At 46.6% G+C, this 21,898-nt stretch overlaps 1 protein-coding gene across 1 annotated transcript in view; it reads right to left on the bottom strand.

Annotated features, from left to right (window-relative positions):
* Positions 1-16,205, bottom strand: part of kcnq3 (potassium voltage-gated channel, KQT-like subfamily, member 3) — a 65,149-nt gene extending 48,944 nt beyond the window's left edge. Inside the window, exon 1 of the mRNA XM_049011559.1 lies at positions 15,538-16,205. Coding sequence (XP_048867516.1) covers positions 15,538-15,839 — 302 coding nt within the window. The 5' untranslated portion in view covers positions 15,840-16,205. The remainder of the gene's footprint in view (positions 1-15,537) is intronic.
* Between the last annotated feature and the right edge of the window lie 5,693 nt (positions 16,206-21,898).

Below are 21,898 nucleotides of genomic sequence, written 5' to 3' on the forward strand. Positions count from 1 at the left end.
CCGTCAGCACGCCGCCCGACTCGTTACACAACCGATATTAAAACGAGCGAAATGACATAAATACTGGGGAAGGAGCGGGAGAGACGGCGGAGGTCTGGGGGAGGATGTTCAAACAGAGGCTGAGACACCGTGATATGGGTGGTTAAAAAAAACCACAAGGAGCTGATAGACTAGGCGTAGACATGTACGGGGGGTCTTTACCTGCGACCCAGCGGGAAACATGTTTCAGGCGCGTTTTTAAAGCGGACTTTTCCTTCTAGTGCTTTCCGGATCGGCAAGGATCGCGGCGCGCGAGCGCTTCGAGCGAGGGCGTTGCCCGAGGTGGCGTCACGTGACCGCGCGCTTGTCTCGCGCCGAATCCCGCCTGGCGGTCCGGTTCGGAAAGGCGAGACCCGCGGCGAAACGCCAACGGATGAGCGCTGCAGAATCGCGGAGGAGAGTTATACAGCATCTCAGCCAGAAAGGTAAACACGGAGGACGATCTCCTCTCCTGTGAGCAGTATTTTCCTAGGTGCGGGGATCCGTCTACGATCGGGGTATTGGTGCCGATACTCCTAAGTGAAACAAATGGAGATTAAGGTTACGAGCAGGCAGACATGTTTAATCTAGAGTAGAAAAATATTCTTGACAGATCGCAAGACGACATCAAAATCCACAAGATTGCTGACCCCAAAGAAACACGAGACCAGTCGTGTTGTCCTTCCAGGAATCATTAAACGAGTTTCTAATGACACTTTAAATTAAAGCATTTCAGTACAGTTGGACCCCCCCTCCACCAATTCAATGTTTGTATACACTTTTCCAGGCAATTCTTTAAAATGTGAAAAACCAAACCGAGTCAATACAGTTAGTCTCCCCCGAGATAACAGCCGTTCAGTCCTTGCCTAAGCAGAGTAATTCTACAATCTGCTGCACATTAGAGGACCGGGTTGGTTTACTGATGAGGGGGTGGCTGGGGGTTAGGAAATATCCACCTCATACCATTACACCGGTGACAAGCATAAAGCACCAATCTCATTATTATAAAGGAACACGCAGTACCTGTCTGGTCCAGAGCAGCTCCATTCTGTTTAGTGAGTTTTTATTTAATTCAGTTCATTGTACAGTTACCATAATGTCATACAGTAGATACCATATGGGGGGGTTATTCAGGTTCGGCTAAATTGCTTCCTGCAAAAACAAAGCAAATCACAAGGTTCTGCTGCTTCAGGAGATTTGAACAAATCCTACTTTAGAGCTACATTTCAAATTTAAGCCTCCTATATTTCCACACCTCTGTCCTTAAAAACTTCAAAGAATAAAAATCCAATTACCACAATACTTTCTCCCTAACATTGGAATTGCATAAAGAAATGGTAAAAGGTCTTATCCAGAAGTCAAGGTTTGACAAATATTTAATAGTAATCATAATAACAACCAAACTGCGGTGGTACGGTGGTGTAGTGGTAAGCACTGTGGTCTCACATGCCTGGTACCAGGGTTTGAGTCTCTGCCAAGAGAGGGCGTGCAGTTCACATGTCGTCGTCCTGGGGTTTCCCCCCACAGTCCAAAAACATGCTAGAGGAGTGACTGGTGTGTGAATGTGTTCTGTACTGGGTTGGCACCCCATCCTGGATTGTTCCCTGCCTCGTGTCCATAGGCTCTGAACCTCCCGACCGCAAGCCTGAACAGGACAAGCAGTTAGAGAAAAACGATGGCGAAAAAGCACACAAGTTCTACTCAGCACTTTTGAAGGCTACATCTTTTATTCATTTATTTAGATGCATTATACTCCAAGTGGTTTGCTTTCATACTTATCTAAGTTTCCAACAGTGCATACTGGAGAGTCAATGGCAGAGGGCAATACTGTACAACACAGCCACATGGCTGGTGTTGGGACGACGTGGACCGCCAAGGAAGGGAAAATGCATGTGACAGCCATGTCACCTGGTGGGCAGAAATGGATTTCCTGTCCAAGAAATCAGTTGTGTTACGAATAGAATCCCCTTCAAAGACGCAGCTAATATTTTTAAGCCAAGGGTGAAAATGCGCAATGAATGGAATTGCGTCAGGTGTACCGTATATATTAAGTTCAGTTTCTGATGAACAGCTGCAATGCATTGTGGGTCATAACAAGTCACACACTGAATTCAGATATGCTTGTAATATCTGCAAATGTCAGTCCGGAGTCATATTGCGCTGTTTCTCATTAATGCCGCTTCACAGCCTGTCTGTGTCCAGCTGCAAGCAGGTGCGTCGTTTACATGCGTGAGGCGGTAACAAGCGGGGCTGCCATGCGGAGATCAGCACAGGAACATTTTAAAATACCCCTTGACTCCCCCCTTTTGCCCCCCCCCCCGCCAGTCTATGATAGACTGAACGATCCAGCTTCACATTTCAGTGAAGATTATGGCTAGCTGGTGAACAGAGCACCCGGCTGCTATTTGTTGCCTAGGTAACAGTCATCTCTGGTAGAGTTAAGTATCAGCCTAAAGGGTAAATTCAGCATAAATAAAAGAAAAAACTGCAAGGGGTGCTGTTGACAGTGGTGGGGGGGGTGGGGGGTGGTACTGGTTTCCACCAGTGTAAATACCTCCCCTACGTGTTTGAGCAACCAGGCCTTACATAACCCTTTAAAAATGATAAGGAGTCTTTCTTTATTCTTTCTACTGAGCAAAAGCTACCATCTGAAAGAATTCAGGATGGGGGCGGGTGTGAAAACAGAAACAAGCAAAACGCTGACCGGGGGCTTGGGCAGTCCCCAACATGACGGACAGGCAGCCGCGTCCTCGCGGTTCCAATCCAAAAACTCCACCCTACTTTTCTTTCACTGCCCATCCATCTTCCAACTGCCTATCCTGGTCGGGATCTCCAAGTCGTCCATCACCATTTCCATTTGTACTTTTCCGGATTTCTATAAAACGACATTTTATTACAAATCCACCAAAGAGAGATTTAGTCACTATGAAAACTATGTGCTACGCAGCTTCCCTGCTTGTCCACTATGACTCAACGAAAGCACTAACAAGAGGCTCTCAGCCCTAAGTCGCTCCTTTTGCTCGCCTCCTATGGGATGTAGGAGGCTATAACAGGCAGTCTTTTAGCCGTGTCTGTCAACAGCAGCAGATGTAGGTCTATACTTGTGCAATAAAGAGCACAGAGAGGGGATGTTGTCAAACAGCCTGAATGGCACATGCTGAACACCGTGTCTGATACTGTACGGACACCGGAGCGACATACCCTCAGAGCGCAAATAATAATAATGGAAAAAACAACAACAATAACACGATGACTAATGACTAATCAGAGGGGCATGAAACGAACACCCCAGCAGTCCCGGTGTGGGCTCGCTGTGTGGAGATGTCGCTATAGCAACAGGCCACGGCATGAGCGGAGATGCTGGGAGAGCACCGGGAGGAGTGAGTCGTGCCGTTTAATGAGGTCAGAGGTCAGAGCCGGGAGAACCGGCGAATCCCAGCAGGGATGGGGTGGTCTCCTCTCCCTCCAGCTGTTGGATGTCTCTTGCACACCCAGAGCGATGCAAAAAGCCACCTACAATTACATTCCCTCTGCTAAGCTGGTTTGCACTCCTCTTATCCCTGGTAAGTGTGATTTTTGTGGCAGGGAAGAGGAACAGCCAATCACGGCCCATTTTCTAATACACACCATAATAATAAGAATTAAAATTATACCTGTGTGCTGTGGAAATTCAGTGACGAGCTTCATCTGTCGCCTTGACAACGTCTTGGCCAAATTCATTGGGGGTTGGGGAAAGAGGATATGTGATTTGAGAATATCGTCTGTTCATAGCACATAAATAATGCAGCGTGCTTAATTCCCCTCATACGGGGGAGAATCTTCACTTCAGAAAGTCAATACCGCTGCGTCGAGCATGTCGGAATGCAGATGTCCGCCTGAAGATGCTGGCCCTTAAATAATATTAGTTTTCTAATTATCTCTGTTTGTTTGTTTGTTTGTTTACATATGATTTGACGGTATACAGAACAAGAATCCATTGACTGTATAACAGCCCAATCCAGCTGAACATGGTTAACAGGCTGGACAAGAGACAAGAGACAAAGACAGAGATGTTTCAGAACCAGAATGGCATGCAGCCGTTAAACCTTAGAACTGGGTACCAGTTAATAAAAAAACAAAGAAAAAAAACACCAGTTAGGAAACCAGAGCTGACTACAAAGAGACAGAAACCATTCTGAAGTTACCCAGATTCCATGACAAATTAGTATATTTCTGAAAACAACGTCACAGAAATTCACGGTTGACGGTCACTTACAGTTTTCTCTCCTCATCCCCCCCCCCCCCCCCCCGCCCCTATTCGTGACAAAGAACCCAGGGGTCGGCCTCTGGGAATTCAGGGGCGGGGGTTTACGAATGCTAGCTGGCGGCCATGTTCCCGGCAGACGGAATGACATGCAGTTACTCTGACAGCTACAGGGCAGGGCGGGATGCCGCAGAGGATGATGGGAAGGGTGTGCTGATAGGCAGCCCGTGGGGTGCCGTAGTGACAGCCCTGGTGACACGGGGTTGCCGGGTGATCCTACACATGCGTTTCCCCATCAAAACCTGCCCTTGGATATTAAACACAGAATTTGATTGGCCAGAGTTTGTGTATGAACACATGTATGACAGAGCCGGCCATGCTGAGCTGTCTAACACCTCCTTGTCGATCGAGGTCTCTTTCGGCTCGCTCTCTGGGTGTAGGGGAACCAACCGCTTGGAATTCCAGGAACACCGCAGTATCAGCATAGCACAAACTTTGTGCTACGCTGTGACATTATCTGGCCCTGAAAACTTCCCAGATTGCTCAGGCAATATCAAGGGAGACACATACAGATGATAAGTGAACTTAACGATTGCTATAAACAACAACTGGGAATTCACCAGGTGCTGGCAAAAAAAAAACAAACTCAGACAGAATAACATTCCAGAACTGTAATGTGATCTTATGCATCTCCTGAGAGTCACAGCCGGTACAAATGTTTTTTGAGACACTCTGAACGAAACACCAGTTTGAGGGATGACAGGGGTCACCAGAGACCCCCCTCCCCCATGTGACTCCCCAAGGTCGAGACAGCCTCCCAGGCAGGGACCAACCTCACAAAAACACAAAGCAGCCAACACACACGCATCTATACCACACAGCATGATGAATCTGCTGCAAGCTCCAGACCCACGACTCCCCTCAGGTAGAGGACGCGTCGGCTGAAAACTCTGATATATGAGGAGTTCATTCAGAGCCGTTTTTCGCCTGTCCAATTAGGTGCGTGTCGGATCCAGTCCATCATAGGGCATGCAGACGCATTCACTCACACTGAGGACAAGTCACAAGGCGAAAGGAGAACTCGTCTAAACATCCAAGGCGACATGTTCAAACAGGACAAAATGCAGGATCATGCCATGCTGAACAAGAGCAACAGTGCCCACATAGACCTTCCTTCATTATTTACATTTATTCATTTAGCACACACTGTTATCCAAAGCAGTATACAGTCCCTGAAGCGTTTTGGGGTTAAGGGCTTTGCTCAAGGACCCAATGATGACATCACTCTATTGACCACGGGATTTGAACTGGTGCGAATCATGGGCACAGCATCCTAACCCACTGACTCACACACCACACCCGCTGTGGGGACTAAATTACTCAAGTGAAAACACTTCCTGTGGAACAGAATACCACACATATCTTGTGCACAATATTGTAGAAGCGATTTTGGAGGGATTAATTAATAATAATAATAATAATAATAATAGAGGTAATAACAAATGACTAGGGGTGATTTTAACAATTTATGTTAACGGGTTTAACATTTTGATTGTTTTCTGGCATTCAGTGTTCTCAATTAGCCAAAACTGGGAACTTATTTTCAGTTTTGTTGGGTTTAGATGTGAGAATCTTTCCACATGATCTTTTTCTTGTATATTACAACAGAGTTCCTATCATTACAAAAAGTCCCCAGAGGGAAGCCGTCCTTCACTACCAATTAACTCTAACTGGGAAAACAAAATCAAAACGAGCATCGTAAGCAAAAGACAGAAAAGTTACACTTGTTCCCTAAGACCTTCATCCCCCCCCCCACCCCCAAAAAAATCCCAAAATGCAGCATCAGCTTGGCCCAGGTTGCCAGAGTTACTGCACTCCCCCAACTCCCCCCCACCCCAGCGGAAGGAAACTCAGCAGGTATGAGTCAGACACATCCGTGTGGAAGAGGGCAAGCGTCACACCATCTCTCCAGGAGGGCCGCAGCCTAACTGTCTCATGCAACATCCGAAAACCGAAAGCTCTCTCCACGCAGGAGACACGTAAAAAGCGGCTGCACGGGAAAATATTCCAACAGGATGACAGAGCTTCCGGGCGGAGGGAGAGTCTCCAAACTGAATACGATCAAATCGTCATGGTAACCAGCTGCACATCACCTGACTTGTGCCCCCGACAAACAAACCATGTTGATTTTTATAAAGCCCGGTGTTCAGGAACAGCTCCCGTTCACGAGACGTGTCTGGCACAACATAAGAACAAGTTGTCCAGTGTCAGCCAGCAAGATCTAATTACATTTCTATCTTATTAAATCCCTTTTAAGTTCCAAAAACGAATTCACGTATTGTAAGACACACTGACCAATGAAACACAGAAAGACTGCCAGAGTGAACATGATAGGAATCAAATGATCATATTTGATAATGAAAGCACAGCACCTCCCAGTGCATTCTGGGACTACATTGATGGATGGACCTCAAGGGTTCAAGCCCCTAGTGGGGGGGGTGATTGTGAAGCAGCTTCTGAATTATTTCTTTTATGTGTCATGAGTGAGGGGGCACAGAACTGGGAAACAGAAGCAGGAGTCAGGAGAACACACTCAGGAACATCCAACGTCACATTACAATATTAATGACCGGACTAACTAATGGCACACAGACGCGGACTTAAATACACAGAACTAATGAAACATAAAGAGAAACAGCCGATGACACAGGGATTCCACACGAAGTATCGGGGGGGGGGGGGGGGGGGGCATGGCACACAGGAGGATCGGCATGAACATTATGTTTCTTAGCTCATCTTAAAAACCTTGATCATGTCTCTTCTCCCTTTGGTAGAGAAAAGTCGCAACATTTGATCGTAAGACCATTTTAACGTTTTACTGTGGGCAGAGTGGTTCCTCCCAGGCCAACGCCCTTGGCTCCGCCCCAAGCAGAACCTTAAAAGGGGCAGGGCGGCCGTCCTCAGTCACTGCTCAGAGAGCCCACAGGCACGGCGGCATGAGCACCAAAGCTGCAGTTAGCTTGCTGCTGAGGAGAACAGCTGTCCAGACGGGTAACCGACGTCAAACCCGTCAGGCGGCAGGTGTTGGAATCGAGGGGCGCAAACACACAGCGAGACACGGGTGACTGCACATGGACACCTGGATATACATGGGACGCTGTCTTCAGGCAAGGGGTCGGGCTTTTGTGTCATTGGTGGGGCGGGGGGTACAACAGGTAAAATGTGTGGTGAACATCAGGTTTACACCCTGGGAGATGGCGCACCTTGCAGAGTCGACACAGAGCGTTTAGAAGCTGGCTGCAATGGCGGCTTCGCCAGCAGTACTGGGGCAGCGGCTTCTGTCCGCCGCACTTAGTCACCGCCCACATAGCAGCGGCTCGCGGGCCTCGGATTACAGCTCACCATGCGCAGCCCCATCCATGTGCTGCCGCTGCTCTGACAGGTGTATCCCAGTGTATGAATAATTCACGAGGGAGCAAAGGCGAGGCGGCGACGACGCGGTTTTCCGGCACAGTCTGTGATACAGGCCTCTGAGGGGGGGATGCTGGGGAGGGGGGCTGAATAAATAATTAAAAATTAATCCCAATTGGAGTTTATCTACAAACTAAGTGGAGTCCCAACAGAACGGAGGCTTGAATAATATTTATCTCAAATATTTATCAATTCTTTCAGTAAAAAAAAAAACTAGTGGTAGTTCTTTTGGCTTGAAACACATTGCAGGCTATTGTATGACCCCCCCAACACACACAGACACTCTAGTCCCTCCCCCCACTTCCCGCTCTCACTCCAGAGAAGCCCCTCCCTCCCTGACAGATCCGGTTTCTTCTAGACTGTAACAGCATCCCTCCTTTGGGTGCCAAGGCTCTTCTCACATCCAAACCCAACATCATCTGCAGTCTTTTCTGCTGAAAGGGATGGGGGGGGGAGGAGGAGATGAGGTAAGACAGAGGCTAAGAGCAGCGTCAGACAGCCAGTTTACCCATGAGTAAGAAAGCCCCGGACCACAGATCCGTAAGAACACAACTACCGTTCTGTAGATGAACTTCAGCAGCCACATCTGCTCATTTATAGCCTGCGCCCATAATACAGAGAATCCCGTTGCTGCAAGTCAATACATAAATTGAGGTTCCGCTATCGTTCGGTGAAGCTTCAGAACGGGCAATATGGGTCATGGAAGCAATTTTTAATGGGTTATTATTGTAGCTGCCAGACGTGTTGGTTCTAGTATTTCAGAAAGAGCCAGCATCCTGGGATATTCACACACTACAGTATCTAGGGCTTAGAGGATGGTGCAGCAAGCAGGAGTCATCCAGTCAGTGCCGGGTCTGATGCCAACAACACCTTGTTATTCAGAGCAGTCAGGGAAGAGTTACCCTCATTACAGCTAACAGGGAGGCCACAGGTGCAAAGAATCTCACGGCCTCCAGGCTCCAAAAGGAAAGTCTGAGGCACCTTGCTAATGAATCGCAGCTGTTCTGTAGGCAAAACTAATTCCTGCCCAGTACTATACAGACATACAATGAGGGCAGCGTCTCATATTCAACAAAGTTCCTTCTTATGAGCTGCGCATCTTGACGTGTTTGTTCAGAGGTCACTGGTGTGCGATGGCGGTGGACGAGTCATCAGGAAACTCAGACACTGGACACCAGAAAACTCTCTTAGACTAAAGTGTTGGGACAAGTAAGATCGAGTGAAGCGGAAATACCACAAAATATGTGAATAAGTATATGAATAAACAGCATCATATTTCATATTATTTCACAATAAGTATTATTAGAGATGTTAAGGTCTTGGTATAGCAGCACTTTAAAAAAAACAGAGCTAGTTAATGTCTCCAGGGGATGGTGAATTCCACATTAACACCGAATGGGTTTCAGGTCCGGGTGGAATGAGCCACGTATCAAACTGGAGGCCAGGAGTGTGCCGCTAATTGCCGAGCTGCTGCTCTGGGTCCGCAAAAGCAGATAATACACCAGGGGCGGGTGCGGTGCCAAGGAGCCGGCGGGCATGCGCAGATCACAGCGCTGGGTGGCAATTAATAAAATAACAGCTTCAAAACATTAAATAAATTGGATAAAAACATTTAATATTGTCTACCTTGTCGCCGGCAAGTACAAACCAAGTAGAATTTAAAAACCACAATCTTTCTTTTTAATGCAGTTCTGCATTTATACCTTTTCATATACAAACTGCTTCAGTTGCATACTAAAGTTTTTCTAACATAAAATTATGTAACAAATGTAAATTTTGCGGCAGTGGCTCCTATTATGTAATTTTCCTGCCTAAAATATTTCTTTTATTCAGAACCTAAGAGTTTCCTGCCCAGAGTACAAAGATGCAGCTTGGTTTCAGCACCAAGGACAGTGACCAGAAGTGGCAATAAGAAGTACGGTTGTTTCAGATCCACGGACAGCAACCGAAACGCTCCCTGACTCTCTCAGCTGGGTGGGCACTGAGTGGGCATTGTGAGGGCACTGTGGAGTCCCAAAACTTCTACACACAAAAACAAAGAGACAAATTAACCTTGAGTGAATAAAGTAATTTCTCCTGAATTAAGAGCTGGACTTTCCTCGAAGGGACCCCTGTTTTCCAGTTTGTCACAATACTGGAAACTGGATGACTGGTAACTGAGCAACATATTCTCCTTGCCTCAAGACACCATTACAAAAGGGAAAAAAAATCTGTCGGGAGAGTTCCAGTTTGGAGAGGAGCCCCAGTAAATTTAAAAAAGACAAAGAGGATAGAAACGATAAATATGCACCAGCGATTGAATGCATTTGTCCACACAATCCCACATTCCCACTGCAAAGGAGAGCCGGAGATACAGTTAACTTACATTACTATTGATTAATTTCTTTTATTGTCCTAGAGCGAAATTATATCAAAATTAAACGACATGATGATCCACTCAACATGACAGTTCAAAAGAGCTTCTCTGATACTGATTTAAAAACCCAAGCAGAGATTTACCATATAGCTAAACCTGAATTTAAGATCATGTAGAGACAAAGGATTTTACAGCATCTTCCAGACAGGAGAGAGGTTTGCAAAGTGAGCAGACACTAAAAAATCTGACAGGATATCAAATGTCACACGGTCTGCTGAGGTGGCGGAATCTTTGCAACAATTCCTCTCAAAACAGACAAGTTAATCTCTTGTGGCTCGGTCTTGACAGCCATGGAGCAAAAATACTGAAGTACATTAGCCAGAGCCCCCACCACCAGAAGGGATATTAGATACAAAATTGCTCTTTTTAGGAATTCCAAACCCCCCCCCCCCCCCCCCCGCATACATCAGCAAAAGGGACAATGCTCATAAATCCAGCTTTCAGTCAAGAAAATGGCCCCGCCTCCAACCCATGCTCCGCCCACAAACACCTCAGCGAACCCAGCAGAGGCAGATTTGACACCACCCACCACAGCACCCAAATTAACAAGTAGCTCCACCCACATGGGCACCAGAAAGAGGATACTCTCACACACGGAAAGGGGGAAATCGAATCGCAGGTCAGCAAGGATTCAGTGTAGGTGCTGGACACAACAGTGCCATCTTGCACATCAGAAGGCATCATGGGACCTTAGAAGAAGACGGAGGGCAGCCAGAGTGGATCACGCAGAGCAGATCAACCAGAGTGGATCACCCCTAGTGGTTCACACAGGGCAGATCACTGGGGCTGCTTTTTCAGTGTCAGTCTGGATCATTAGGGTTCATATAAATTGGTAGCCACTAGCATCACAAATACCCAGCATATGGTACCGGAAAGTCTTCAAGAAGAGGGTAGGGGGTGGAGTTTGGTCATCCATATCTAAATGTGCTACAGAATCAAACACTGCTAACCACAGCGGGGGGTCAAATAAAAAAAAAATAGTAGGGATTGGGGGGGTATGATGATGATCATTTTAAGATCAATTAAAAAGACAGTCTAAGATCTCTGCTCTTGTTCTGCCAGCTGGCTCTACCATGTGAGTAAGACCAGCTGAGAGACCCCCCCTCCCCCAGAGAGAGAGGGGGGAGAGTGAATAGATGGTGCTTTTGGACTTCTTCCTGGAGCTAGCAGAGTCATAAAGACCTAATGGGGCCATAATCCCCAGCCCAGGGCAGACCTTTACAGGAAGCATCGCCCCCCCCTCCGGAAGCCAGCCTGGCCCACCAGCCAGCCCCCGCGGCATTTACACCTCTGCAGTTATTTTCCACGCATCGCCTGCTTAGCTCACTGCCACGGGCGTCTCTCACATGGAGACGGTCTTGGAGAGCAGGGGGGGCACAACCAGGTGGGTTCTCACAGTGAACTTTTAAAGGGACGGGGTCACGTGGAACGACAACATCCCAGACTGGAAGCCTGCATTCCATATGATCAGACACTGCACAGATGACTGCCCAAAATAAGTATACTGCAAATTAGAACACTGCAGATAAGAATACTGCAAATACAAATACTGCAAATTAGAACACTGCAGATAAGAATACTGCAAATACAAATACTGCAAATAAAAACACTGCAGAACAATGCAATTACAAATACTGAATAATATCACGTGACACTGATTAATAAAACTACTAATAAGGGCTACTGAACTTAGCAAAGAACTGTACAAAGATATGACTAAGTGTATATTTTGCAAACTCAGTATAAATTTTTTTTTAACAATAATTAACATTCAGTATTCATTACCTCCCGTTCATTAGAGGAAATTTGAAATTTGCAAAAAATTACATTTGTTCTTAAGACTCAGATTTATGTTCATATATGTACTTACTCTTGTTTCTAACCCATATGTCTTCCACACACCTCTGGATTTTAATTATTCATTCAGTATAGTGTCTTTATATCTGGATGCAATCCATCACTGAAATCCATAACTTCTGTGATTTTAAATCTTTCCGGAACAGTTTTTTTTTGTGCAATTTCATGTGCTGCATCTCCATGGCGACATAGTTCTGAATGTCAACAACACACCATTGGCTATATGACGGTCACCTGACAAAAGCATGCCTCCGAAACAACCCCCCCCCCCTCCCAGCTTCCACACCGTAGCCACCTTCAGAACCACTTATCTGAAGACACTTCAGCTTTGCTAGCCTCCATTTTGGGTGTGAAATTCAGCACGAAGCCCGAAACTCATCCATCCCTGAAGCAGCGCCCCCCAGTGATTCCCACCCGCAGCAGCAGGCGCTGTCAGAACACAGCAAGGCAAGCGAGAGACTGTGCGAGGTCTACAGTAGCCTCCCATTGATTTCTCTGCCTGCTTCCTTGTCCGCCATCCCCCCCCCCCCAGGAATCAGGAGTGAGACCCGGTTATGAGAGGGAACACAAGGTGGGGGGTGTTGAGGGGAGGTCAGAAGCACCAGCCTGCTCACCACATCAACCGCATATTCACAACATCAAATGATCAAAAGCACAAGTGGGAAAACAATGAAGGTCTTGTCGGGATCACTTTGGGCACAAACACAAGGAAGCAGAAAGATAGGAACCAAAGCGGATATCGGGCAGGGATCAGGATTTGGGCGTGATTTCGGGGAACAGGAAAGAAGTTAGTTATATAAGGAATAAGAATTAGCAAAAAGATAAACTGGATAACAGGACTCATCACCTGCCTTCACCTTAACCCACAGCAGCCTTGCTCATGGAGTGGTCTGGAGTATGGAATTAAAACTCAAAACAGCAATGAATCGGTCCAAAAGAAATGGGTATCGCGATTCCACAGAAAGAGTTAAATGCTGACTGAAACATACATGTAAAATGTACCCTCTTCTTAGAAGCATATCAATGGAGCACAAAAATACACAGTAAATAAAACAAGCTGTAGAAAAATACAACAACCAACTCTTAATTAGCTACTGTGACCAGCAGCAGCATGAAATAGTCCAGGTTCTCTGTGAATATATCTAAAAGAAAGGCCCAGGTTGGCTTTGATGAACGTATTACGCCTTCATCGGAAGGTAATTACACCTCCTTTGACAGGAACAAGAACCCCATGGCTGCCAAAAAAGTAGCTATTTTATATGATGCCAGGAAGCGACTTGGGGATGGGGTGCAGAGGGCGCCAGTATCCCAGTAACCAGCCACAGCCCCGCCTTAAGGGGCGGGGACTCCACCAGTAAGTGAGGTGGGGATGGGGTGCAGAGGGCGCCAGTATCCCAGTAACCAGCCACAGCCCCGCCTTAAGGGGCGGGGACTCCACCAGTAAGCGAGGTGGGGATGGGGTGCAGAGGGCGCCAGTATCCCAGTAACCAGCCACAGCCCCGCCTTAAGGGGCGGGGACTCCACCAGTAAGCTACGTGGGGATGGGGTGCAGAGGTGCCAGTATCCCAGTAACCAGCCACAGCCCCGCCTTAAGGGGCGTAGACTCCACCAGTAAGCGAGGTGGGGATGGGGTGCAGAGGGCACCAGTATCCCAGTAACCAGCCACAGCCCCGCCTTAAGGGGTGTGGACTCCACCAGTAAGCGAGGTGGGGATGGGGTGCAGAGGGCGCCAGTATCCCAGTAACCAGCCACAGCCCCGCCTTAAGGGGCGTGGACTCCACCAGTAAGCGATGTGGGGATGGGGTGCAGAGGTGCCAGTTTCCCAGTAACCAGCCACAGCCCCGCCTTAAGGGGTGGGGACTCCACCAGTAAGCGATGTGGGGATGGGGTGCAGAGGTGCCAGTTTCCCAGTAACCAGCCACAGCCCCGCCTTAAGGGGTGGGGACTCCACCAGTAAGCGATGTGGGGATGGGGTGCAGAGGTGCCAGTATCCCAGTAACCAGCCACAGCCCCGCCTTAAGGGGCGTGGACTCCACCAGTAAGCGATGTGGGGATGGGGTGCAGAGGTGCCAGTTTCCCAGTAACCAGCCACAGCCCCGCCTTAAGGGGCGTGGACTCCACCAGTAAGCGATGTGGGGATGGGGTGCAGAGGTGCCAGTTTCCCAGTAACCAGCCACAGCCCCGCCTTAAGGGGCGTGGACTCCACCAGTAAGCGATGTGGGGATGGGGTGCAGAGGTGCCAGTTTCCCAGTAACCAGCCACAGCCCCGCCTTAAGGGGCGGGGACTCCACCAGTAAGCGAGGTGGGGATGGGGTGCAGAGGTGCCAGTATCCCAGTAACCAGCCACAGCCCCGCCTTAAGGGGCGGAGACTCCATCAGCCAGTCTACCCTAAGTTATTGGGTCCCTGTAGTTGGAAAAGGCAGTGGTGAGGTGGGGGGGGGGGGTAGAGGCCTTCACTTTGACTCAAAGATCTGTCTAACTACCCAAGCACTTCGGCACCTCACCATGCCAAACATGCCTGAACACACGTCTGAGCATGCAGTACACACCTTCAGACCAAAGCGAGCAGGTCAGTTCTGCTCAGTTTTACCTGGATAGTGATCACATCGTGAGCACCATTAGATTCCAACAAACTTCACAGGGTTTTCACATAAATTACCCCTCTGACATACTGTCATCCTAATCACTAACATAACTGCATCCAAGTTAAATTTCTAGTCTGCAGCATTGGACAAAAGACTTCATAAACTTATCTACACCCCAATAAATGCATGTTAAAGTTCAAAATTGCAACAGAAGATATTGTTTCAGTATATGGTGATTGTTAATCTATTGATAGAAAGTATGCGTCATACTACAAAAATGATTTTCTTCTAATATTCCTGCAGAGCTCAGTTATGATAACAGCACTTACGGTAATGCGCTAACTATTCTGTATTGGTCAACATTAACATCCCTGTTTCCTTCCATAACAATCCCGCTACACACTGAAACTGTCATTACTGAGTCTAACCTTATTTCTGCGCACAGTAACATCTAAAATTTACATCACTCCGGCAGCCGCTTTTGTCCAAAGAGAAGCGCAAGCGAGGCAGATATGGTGCGTTACAAGGATAAAGCTGTCAAGAAGCCAGCAAAGCGTAACTGCGTCTAGGATAAGCTTCCAGTGACTGCCCGGTAGCAAGTGCCAGTTATCATCGGAGAAAGCCATACACGACACTATAAAATCACACAAACAGAGTTATTGCTGCCTCTGGTCTGATTTCGCAACAATACACATCAGATCATGAGATGCTATTTACTGCCCGATTTCCTAACTGGAGCGTTATCTTCGTCACATTACAGATGTTTTCAATCCCGGTGTGTTTGTGACTGATAATTTAAAGACGGAACGATGTATATGGGAGCATTACATAAACGCGGCTCATTTGTTTGTAAGCATCCCAGTTCCCACAAATGCTGGCCGGTCGTCAAGTTGGGAAGCATGCACAGGTTGGCAAGTTTTAAGCGATGGATGGGGGGTGTACCTACACAAAAGCGTGATAGAGCAGCGCCCATCCTCTCGGTCTCTCAAGCGCGTCGTAGATCAGGTTCTGCACCCTACGTTTCCTGATGTTATTCCGCTTTACGGGTCTCGTGTAGCCCAGAGGGGTCTTTGCTAAAAGTCCGATGCCCTGAGACCCCCTTTTGAAATCGTCTTTGCCGGGACCAACGAGCAGAAGGGCTCCATCTTTATCAGCACCGGTTCCCTGGTCCAAGTCGCCGGACAAACCTGCCTTCTTCTCCCGCTGTTCTTCCGAACTGTTACCAACATTTCTGGATCTGATGCCCATTTTCTCTATTGATCCCTGGCGCCGCGCTCGTCGAAATCAGAAATGAGCCACATGCCATGATCTGGGCAATAGATCGCTGTGCCTTCAACAGTAGGTCATTTAAGGATCTGGTCTCAAACGAAGGGAGGTGCTCCTTAGTCTGGCTGGATGGAGAACATAGCAGGATCGGTCGCTTGTCACTTAATAAAAACCGCACACCCGTTTCAGAGCAGCCCCCCCCCCCCCGGTCTAATTTCTGCACGGAGCCGTCACATCATAACAACAGCCGATCACCATAACGAAATAAAGTCCCGACCACGGATCACAGCAGATCGCCGCGGTCGCGCTACTGTGCAGAAAACGCATTGTGTATCATTTTAGAGAAACACCGACTGGCAGCATGTTTCATATGAATGAAAATGAATCCAGAACCCTTTTTCTTGTTTTCTTCTCTCTCTCGCTCCTTTTTTTTTTTTTTTTTTTTTTTTCTTTTCTTTATAGGAAAGAAATTAAACGCGCTCAGACATAAAGGGAAGGAAACACCTGAGGCAGCTTCTTTGATTTCAGGGAGGTGGAAACGCCGTCAGCTTCGCAGCTATAGGAGCGGGCTTTACGAAATAAGCGCACGGCTCGCTGTTCACCGCCTCATGCCCCGACCCCTTCTCCGTACAAGCAGCCTGTCGGATCGGAGTACAGGGTGTGGACGAAAGCCGTGGAAAGTCGCCAATGCTGGAGCACGGAGCTTCACAGTAAAGGCTGCGTAGGGAGCGGACACGTGATCCGAGTCCTGAGTCTTTATAAGACCTAATGCCCGAAACTAGGGGCGATCAGCAGCACCGCAAATACCGGGAGTTCCGTGTAGGGAGGGGGTGCTCCCCTCTCCCGACTGAAAAATCAGACGAACACCTCTCGTAATGTACATGCATTAAGATAAGTGTGAGTTCCACATTCAGAAAAACCAGTCCTAACAGGCGTTGATCTGATCTCTATAAACAGTCATAGCCTATTAAATTGCTCGCGAGGGGGGATTCAGTAGATTTCAAATTTCAGCTTTGAAGGGAATTTAATGTATTTCACACTTGACACAGATCAGCATATTTTATCTTTGTCGTAGTTCCGCCATATAGAGCGTATTGTGCATTGCATAATACATGCATTCATGAAAAATGTCTTTTGTTGGTATTAACATCGGTGGATCACAATATCAGACTCCAGTGGTTAGTTGCATGCTGTTTTCTTTTGTTTAAAACACGCTCTGGAGCAAAGCGGTCCCACGTAATATGTTTTCAGGTAAAGATCGAGCGCCTTCGGCTCCTTCTTTGCGTTGGGTAGCCGATCACCGCTTTCTTTACCATTTGATTTACTATCACAGAAATAAACCAATTTAACAACCCAGAGTGTGCTTGAATGACAGTCATGCACCGAGAGACGGCCGTCGCCAAGCTATATAATTCTTCGATGAATACTTTAAATGTAGAAAACATATGACTAGATAGGCTAGCAAAGGTTGAAACCAAGAACAGACGGCAAACATGGCAAATCAACACGGTACATCGAAACAGGTAGCCTATTATATTATGCTGTAAACAGTCCAAAGTATTTTATGCTATGAATTTCGATCCTTTCTCACTGTTAATTACAATGAAGTCAGTAATATCTAATCAATTCGCATTGTGCTGGAAAACTGGTGAGCAGGGCGCTTTAATGCGCGGACTTCCCGGCACTCCCCCGGGGACCCCCATCCTCACTGTCGTAAGATATATAGCGGGGGGGCTTCTGCCCATGATAACATGCCTCTGGTGGTGAGAATATGATTTATACTTATCAGAGTTCTGCAGAGGACGGATCTCACGTGTGTTATTAGTCCGTCTTAATTGGACTTTGTGGAGTATGATTTCCCTGTAGAATTACATGGCATGCATTAGTAGTGCTTAAATATTAATGTATTCAACGTGTACCTAAAGCATTTCTTTGAAAGCATTTGGATAATGTAGCGATCATGACACAGACATGGCTAATATCCCGAAAAGTATTTTAATTTATACTTGGTTGTCGCTGTTGAGCCAGATCACTTTTCCAAATAACTCTCTCAGACTGGGGGAAATTGCAGGTAATTCAGTTTCAGCTTGTAGAAGCGTCACGAAGGAGCCGATTTCACTACAGTTATTGTCACCATGGAACCCCAAAGGTCGGGTCTTATTTCTGGCGATTTTAATTTTTTTTTTAATCTGCCTTGCCATTATGTTAACCTACCTGGTGTCAAGCGTTTCTGGAAGTCAGGTTGGCGTCGTGATTTATATTTTTTTCTGGTGGAAGGAAAACGCTAAAGAGGAAGGAAGGGGAAGTGGGTATTACAGGTCTCTCATCAGTCAGGTTCTCTTATCAGCAAAACAAATTAATTAGTGGTGGAGAAATCCTACCGGTCGCTTCCTGCTGCATCCTAATTGACAAACGCATGCCAAGGTTCCTCGAAAAACAGTTCACTAAATATAGGATCGATTGCTGTAAAAAGAGCGCGCTTGGGGATCCATACTTGCGCAGTTTATACCTAATTATAAGGGATGATATGGAGGAATTAACCGGATGGAGTGCGTGAGTGAAAGCTGTATGTGCAAAGTGTGTTTTCTTAACCTCGGCAGCCACATTGCCATATTATTTTCGTCTTCGGCCAGTGGGTGGGGAATGTCTGCGGGAAGGGGGTCCGGTGATGCCGCAGGTCTTGCTGGCCTCCCGCAGCGCTGCTCTTGGGTTAAACCGCATATCTCTACCGCCAACAGCCAAGCCGTAAGCAGATAAGCTGACTTGGGTCGGACCTCGGCCGTTTTATCCCGGGAAGAGAAATGCCAAGACGCACGCAAGGTTTCCTATCTGTGTCGGTGTCGGAAATACATGTATAGAGGCCGGGAAATAGTGATCACCGAAATGAGGAATTGGGAAGATAAATTATCAAAACTGGCCACCGGTTCCCTAGATGACAACGCCCCCTCCCGCTGAGCATGGAATAACCTAACGTCGTGGGTGGTGTGCCTATTTGGTTTCTCTGAATTCTTACCTTCCTTCTGCATTGCGACCAACGCTTGTCATTCTGCTAAATTCTCTGGTCATTTTTGGTCATTGTCAGGTGTGGTTTCTGTCACGTGATCTGCAGAAGCATTTATTTGAACTGTTTTTGTTGGTATTGAACATAGGTGAGATGGGGGGGGGGGGGGGGGGGGATAGTGGCATTTAAGGTATAGGGGCTAAAATACTCGGGGTTATTACGATTACCCCTAGTTATATGACTTCAGGATGCCCACGGTTGAGATTCTTGTTATGGTAATTTATATAAGCACCCTTTATTATAGGTTAGTTAGCAGTGAGTGCTGTATCCGCATACCTCTAAGGCAGTGGATTCTCGTGTGTGTGAGGCATTTAAATGTTTCCCTCTCCCTACTGCATGGCACAGGTGTCCGGCTAGCACGCTAGCTCCCCCTGCAATCCAAAACATGCAACTAGATGAATCGGAACTAGTACCTCTTTGCCTGAGGTGTGTGAGTGTACGCCTTGAAGTACCATCCTGTTCAGTGTGTCCACTACCTTGTGCTCTCTGCTTCCTGGGGTTAGAGTCAGCATAAGCACAGATTAGTTGGAAGGTGGAGAGAGAGAGAGAGAGAGAGAGAGAGAGAGAGAGAGAGAGAGAGAGAGATTTATCTAATTGGGTTTATCTGTGCTCTTATGAGATCTTTGTAAAGTCCAGGCCATGTTCTCAGAATGTAATAATATGTCATCAGCAGCTGATGGACTCTAATAAACAAAACATGTGCATTAGAGTAATCAAAATCAGCCAGAATTGCCAAGACATTGTCACATGACCCATAGCGGCTTGAATTGGACTTAAGCTCTAGGTAGATTTGTCCTACAGTACGATTTAAAAGGCCTTAGAGCAGCAATAATTCAATCATGCCAACCTTTGACTTATGTTGATGTCCTCAACACGAACATTTAAAGACTTTCTGTGTTCTCATTTCTGAACAAATAAATTATACATTTGCAGCCATGTAAGTATGTGGCAGTATCTGACATCAGGGTGTCCTCAACACTGCTAGCAGGTAGCCCAAAAACACACTGCTTCTGCAGGTCACTAGATTGATGGGTTTATCTTTGTTCTGTCTCAAGTGGACTCTCTCCCTCATGTGCTGCTCCAAATATAGCCTTAATGAACCTAGAGAGGCAAATGAGATGAGGTCATTGACCTGTAAGGTCAATTCACAATGGACAATCAGAAAAGAAAGTGCTTAATCCAAAGGCTGGTGGAATCACCTTTTGACAGCTAGTCAAGCAAGATGTATGGGCAGGCTTCAAATCGGAGCACTGTCATGCAGAATCCAGAAATACTAATATTTTACTTGATGGGGCACAAATACTTAGTGACAACTCAGTTACTACTGAAGTATAAATAATGAACAAATCATGAACAAATATAGTTGCTACTTGAGGTAAAAGATGCATCAGGATTCATTAATGTTGAACAAATATGAGATCATGTGTTATGATTTGTTCCTTCAGTAGTTCCTTAGTAGTTCAGGATTACAGAATAACAAATATGGCTTGAGATAAAACATGCATCACGATTCATTAATGATTAATTAACATGAGATCAGTATGTAACTTTATTTATTAATATATAAGTACAGACGCTCCTCTATTTACAAACAAGTTACGTTCCGAATGGATGTTCGTAACTTGAAATATTCGTAAGTCGTTATTCAATATCATTTTAAGGGTTCTCAAATCTATATGCACAAGTAAGTATGATATAAAGTCAAAATATGTTTTCTTATCCTAAAACACATTACTAATGATACATAAAACAAAAATAAATTATAATAATAATTCTTTAATGTTGGTTTCCATACCTTTGAAACTGGTAAAGTCAGCTTGAGGTGATGGATGAGAGGAGGAGGAGTAAAAATTTAATCTTCAGCACTTTCTTCAGCCTTAGCCTTTCAGTCCAGGAAGATGGACGTAGCCTTTACCTGGATCAACATGAGGCTAAGCGGTACCCTCCTTAGCCTCTGGTGTTCCAGCCACATTGCGAGACGTTTTTCCATCTCCTCAATTAGCTTCCCCCTACTCTTTCTAATTATGGTCGATTGCATCGGTACGGCACTTTTCACGTTCCATAATTCTGTCTTTGTTTTTGTAGATCGTTCTGATCGTAGAACGATTCATATTGTAAGAGTGTGCTACGTTCAGCATTTTTTCTCCACCGTCGAGTGGTTTGCCATTTTTTACCGCTACTACAACTATCACTATCATCACTAGCCTTACACTTTTCACCAACCATGATGGATAATGGATGCACGGAGTATTTTGCAATAATACAATGAGGTAAACTTTGATCTTAAGAGAGCACGTCTTACCGATACGCCAGTACAAAGAACTGGGAATACGCACGTTAAGATGCTGCGCGGCGGGAATAGCGGCCAGAATCCGTACTGGGCGGAATTGGCGCGCAGAACAAAATTTGATGTTGCGGACGGGAAACGGGAGCCCAATGAACGCAATTTGAACTTGACAGTCCTCTTCGTTCATATGCCCGAAAGTTCGTAAGTTGAAAGTTCGTAAATAGAGGAGTTCCTGTACTGTACTATTAGTGCCATGTCAATTAAAGTGTTGCCATTTTTGTTACATTTAGTTTTCATTCCTCAAAATAGCCATTCAAGAAAGTCATACGTTTGCAAAAATCATATGAGCCTGTCGTCAAGACAACTGGTCTTCAAGGTACTGGGCGTGGAGGTCTCCATAAAAGGGACCTGACCTTCTGTGGCACCTACGAGAGCGCGATGACGCCACGTCCCGGGGCAGGGTCAGGATGTCGCCAGCTGCTGATTCCGCGGAAATGGCACGACGACTCCCGTTAAGTTTGTGGCACGGTGTCAAAATTAGCTCGGCGACTTGGCTGACCTCCGACAGCAGTCGCAAGAAGACTTAAGCCTGTAATATTATCTGTCAGCGGCAGCGTTGTCGGCGTCCACACAGAACTGGACATCAAGGCCTCCCGCTTTCTGTCAGCGATCACTGTGGCAAGTCATGTTGTG

Source organism: Brienomyrus brachyistius, chromosome 4, assembly GCF_023856365.1.
Source record: "Brienomyrus brachyistius isolate T26 chromosome 4, BBRACH_0.4, whole genome shotgun sequence".
NCBI lineage: Eukaryota > Metazoa > Chordata > Actinopteri > Osteoglossiformes > Mormyridae > Brienomyrus > Brienomyrus brachyistius.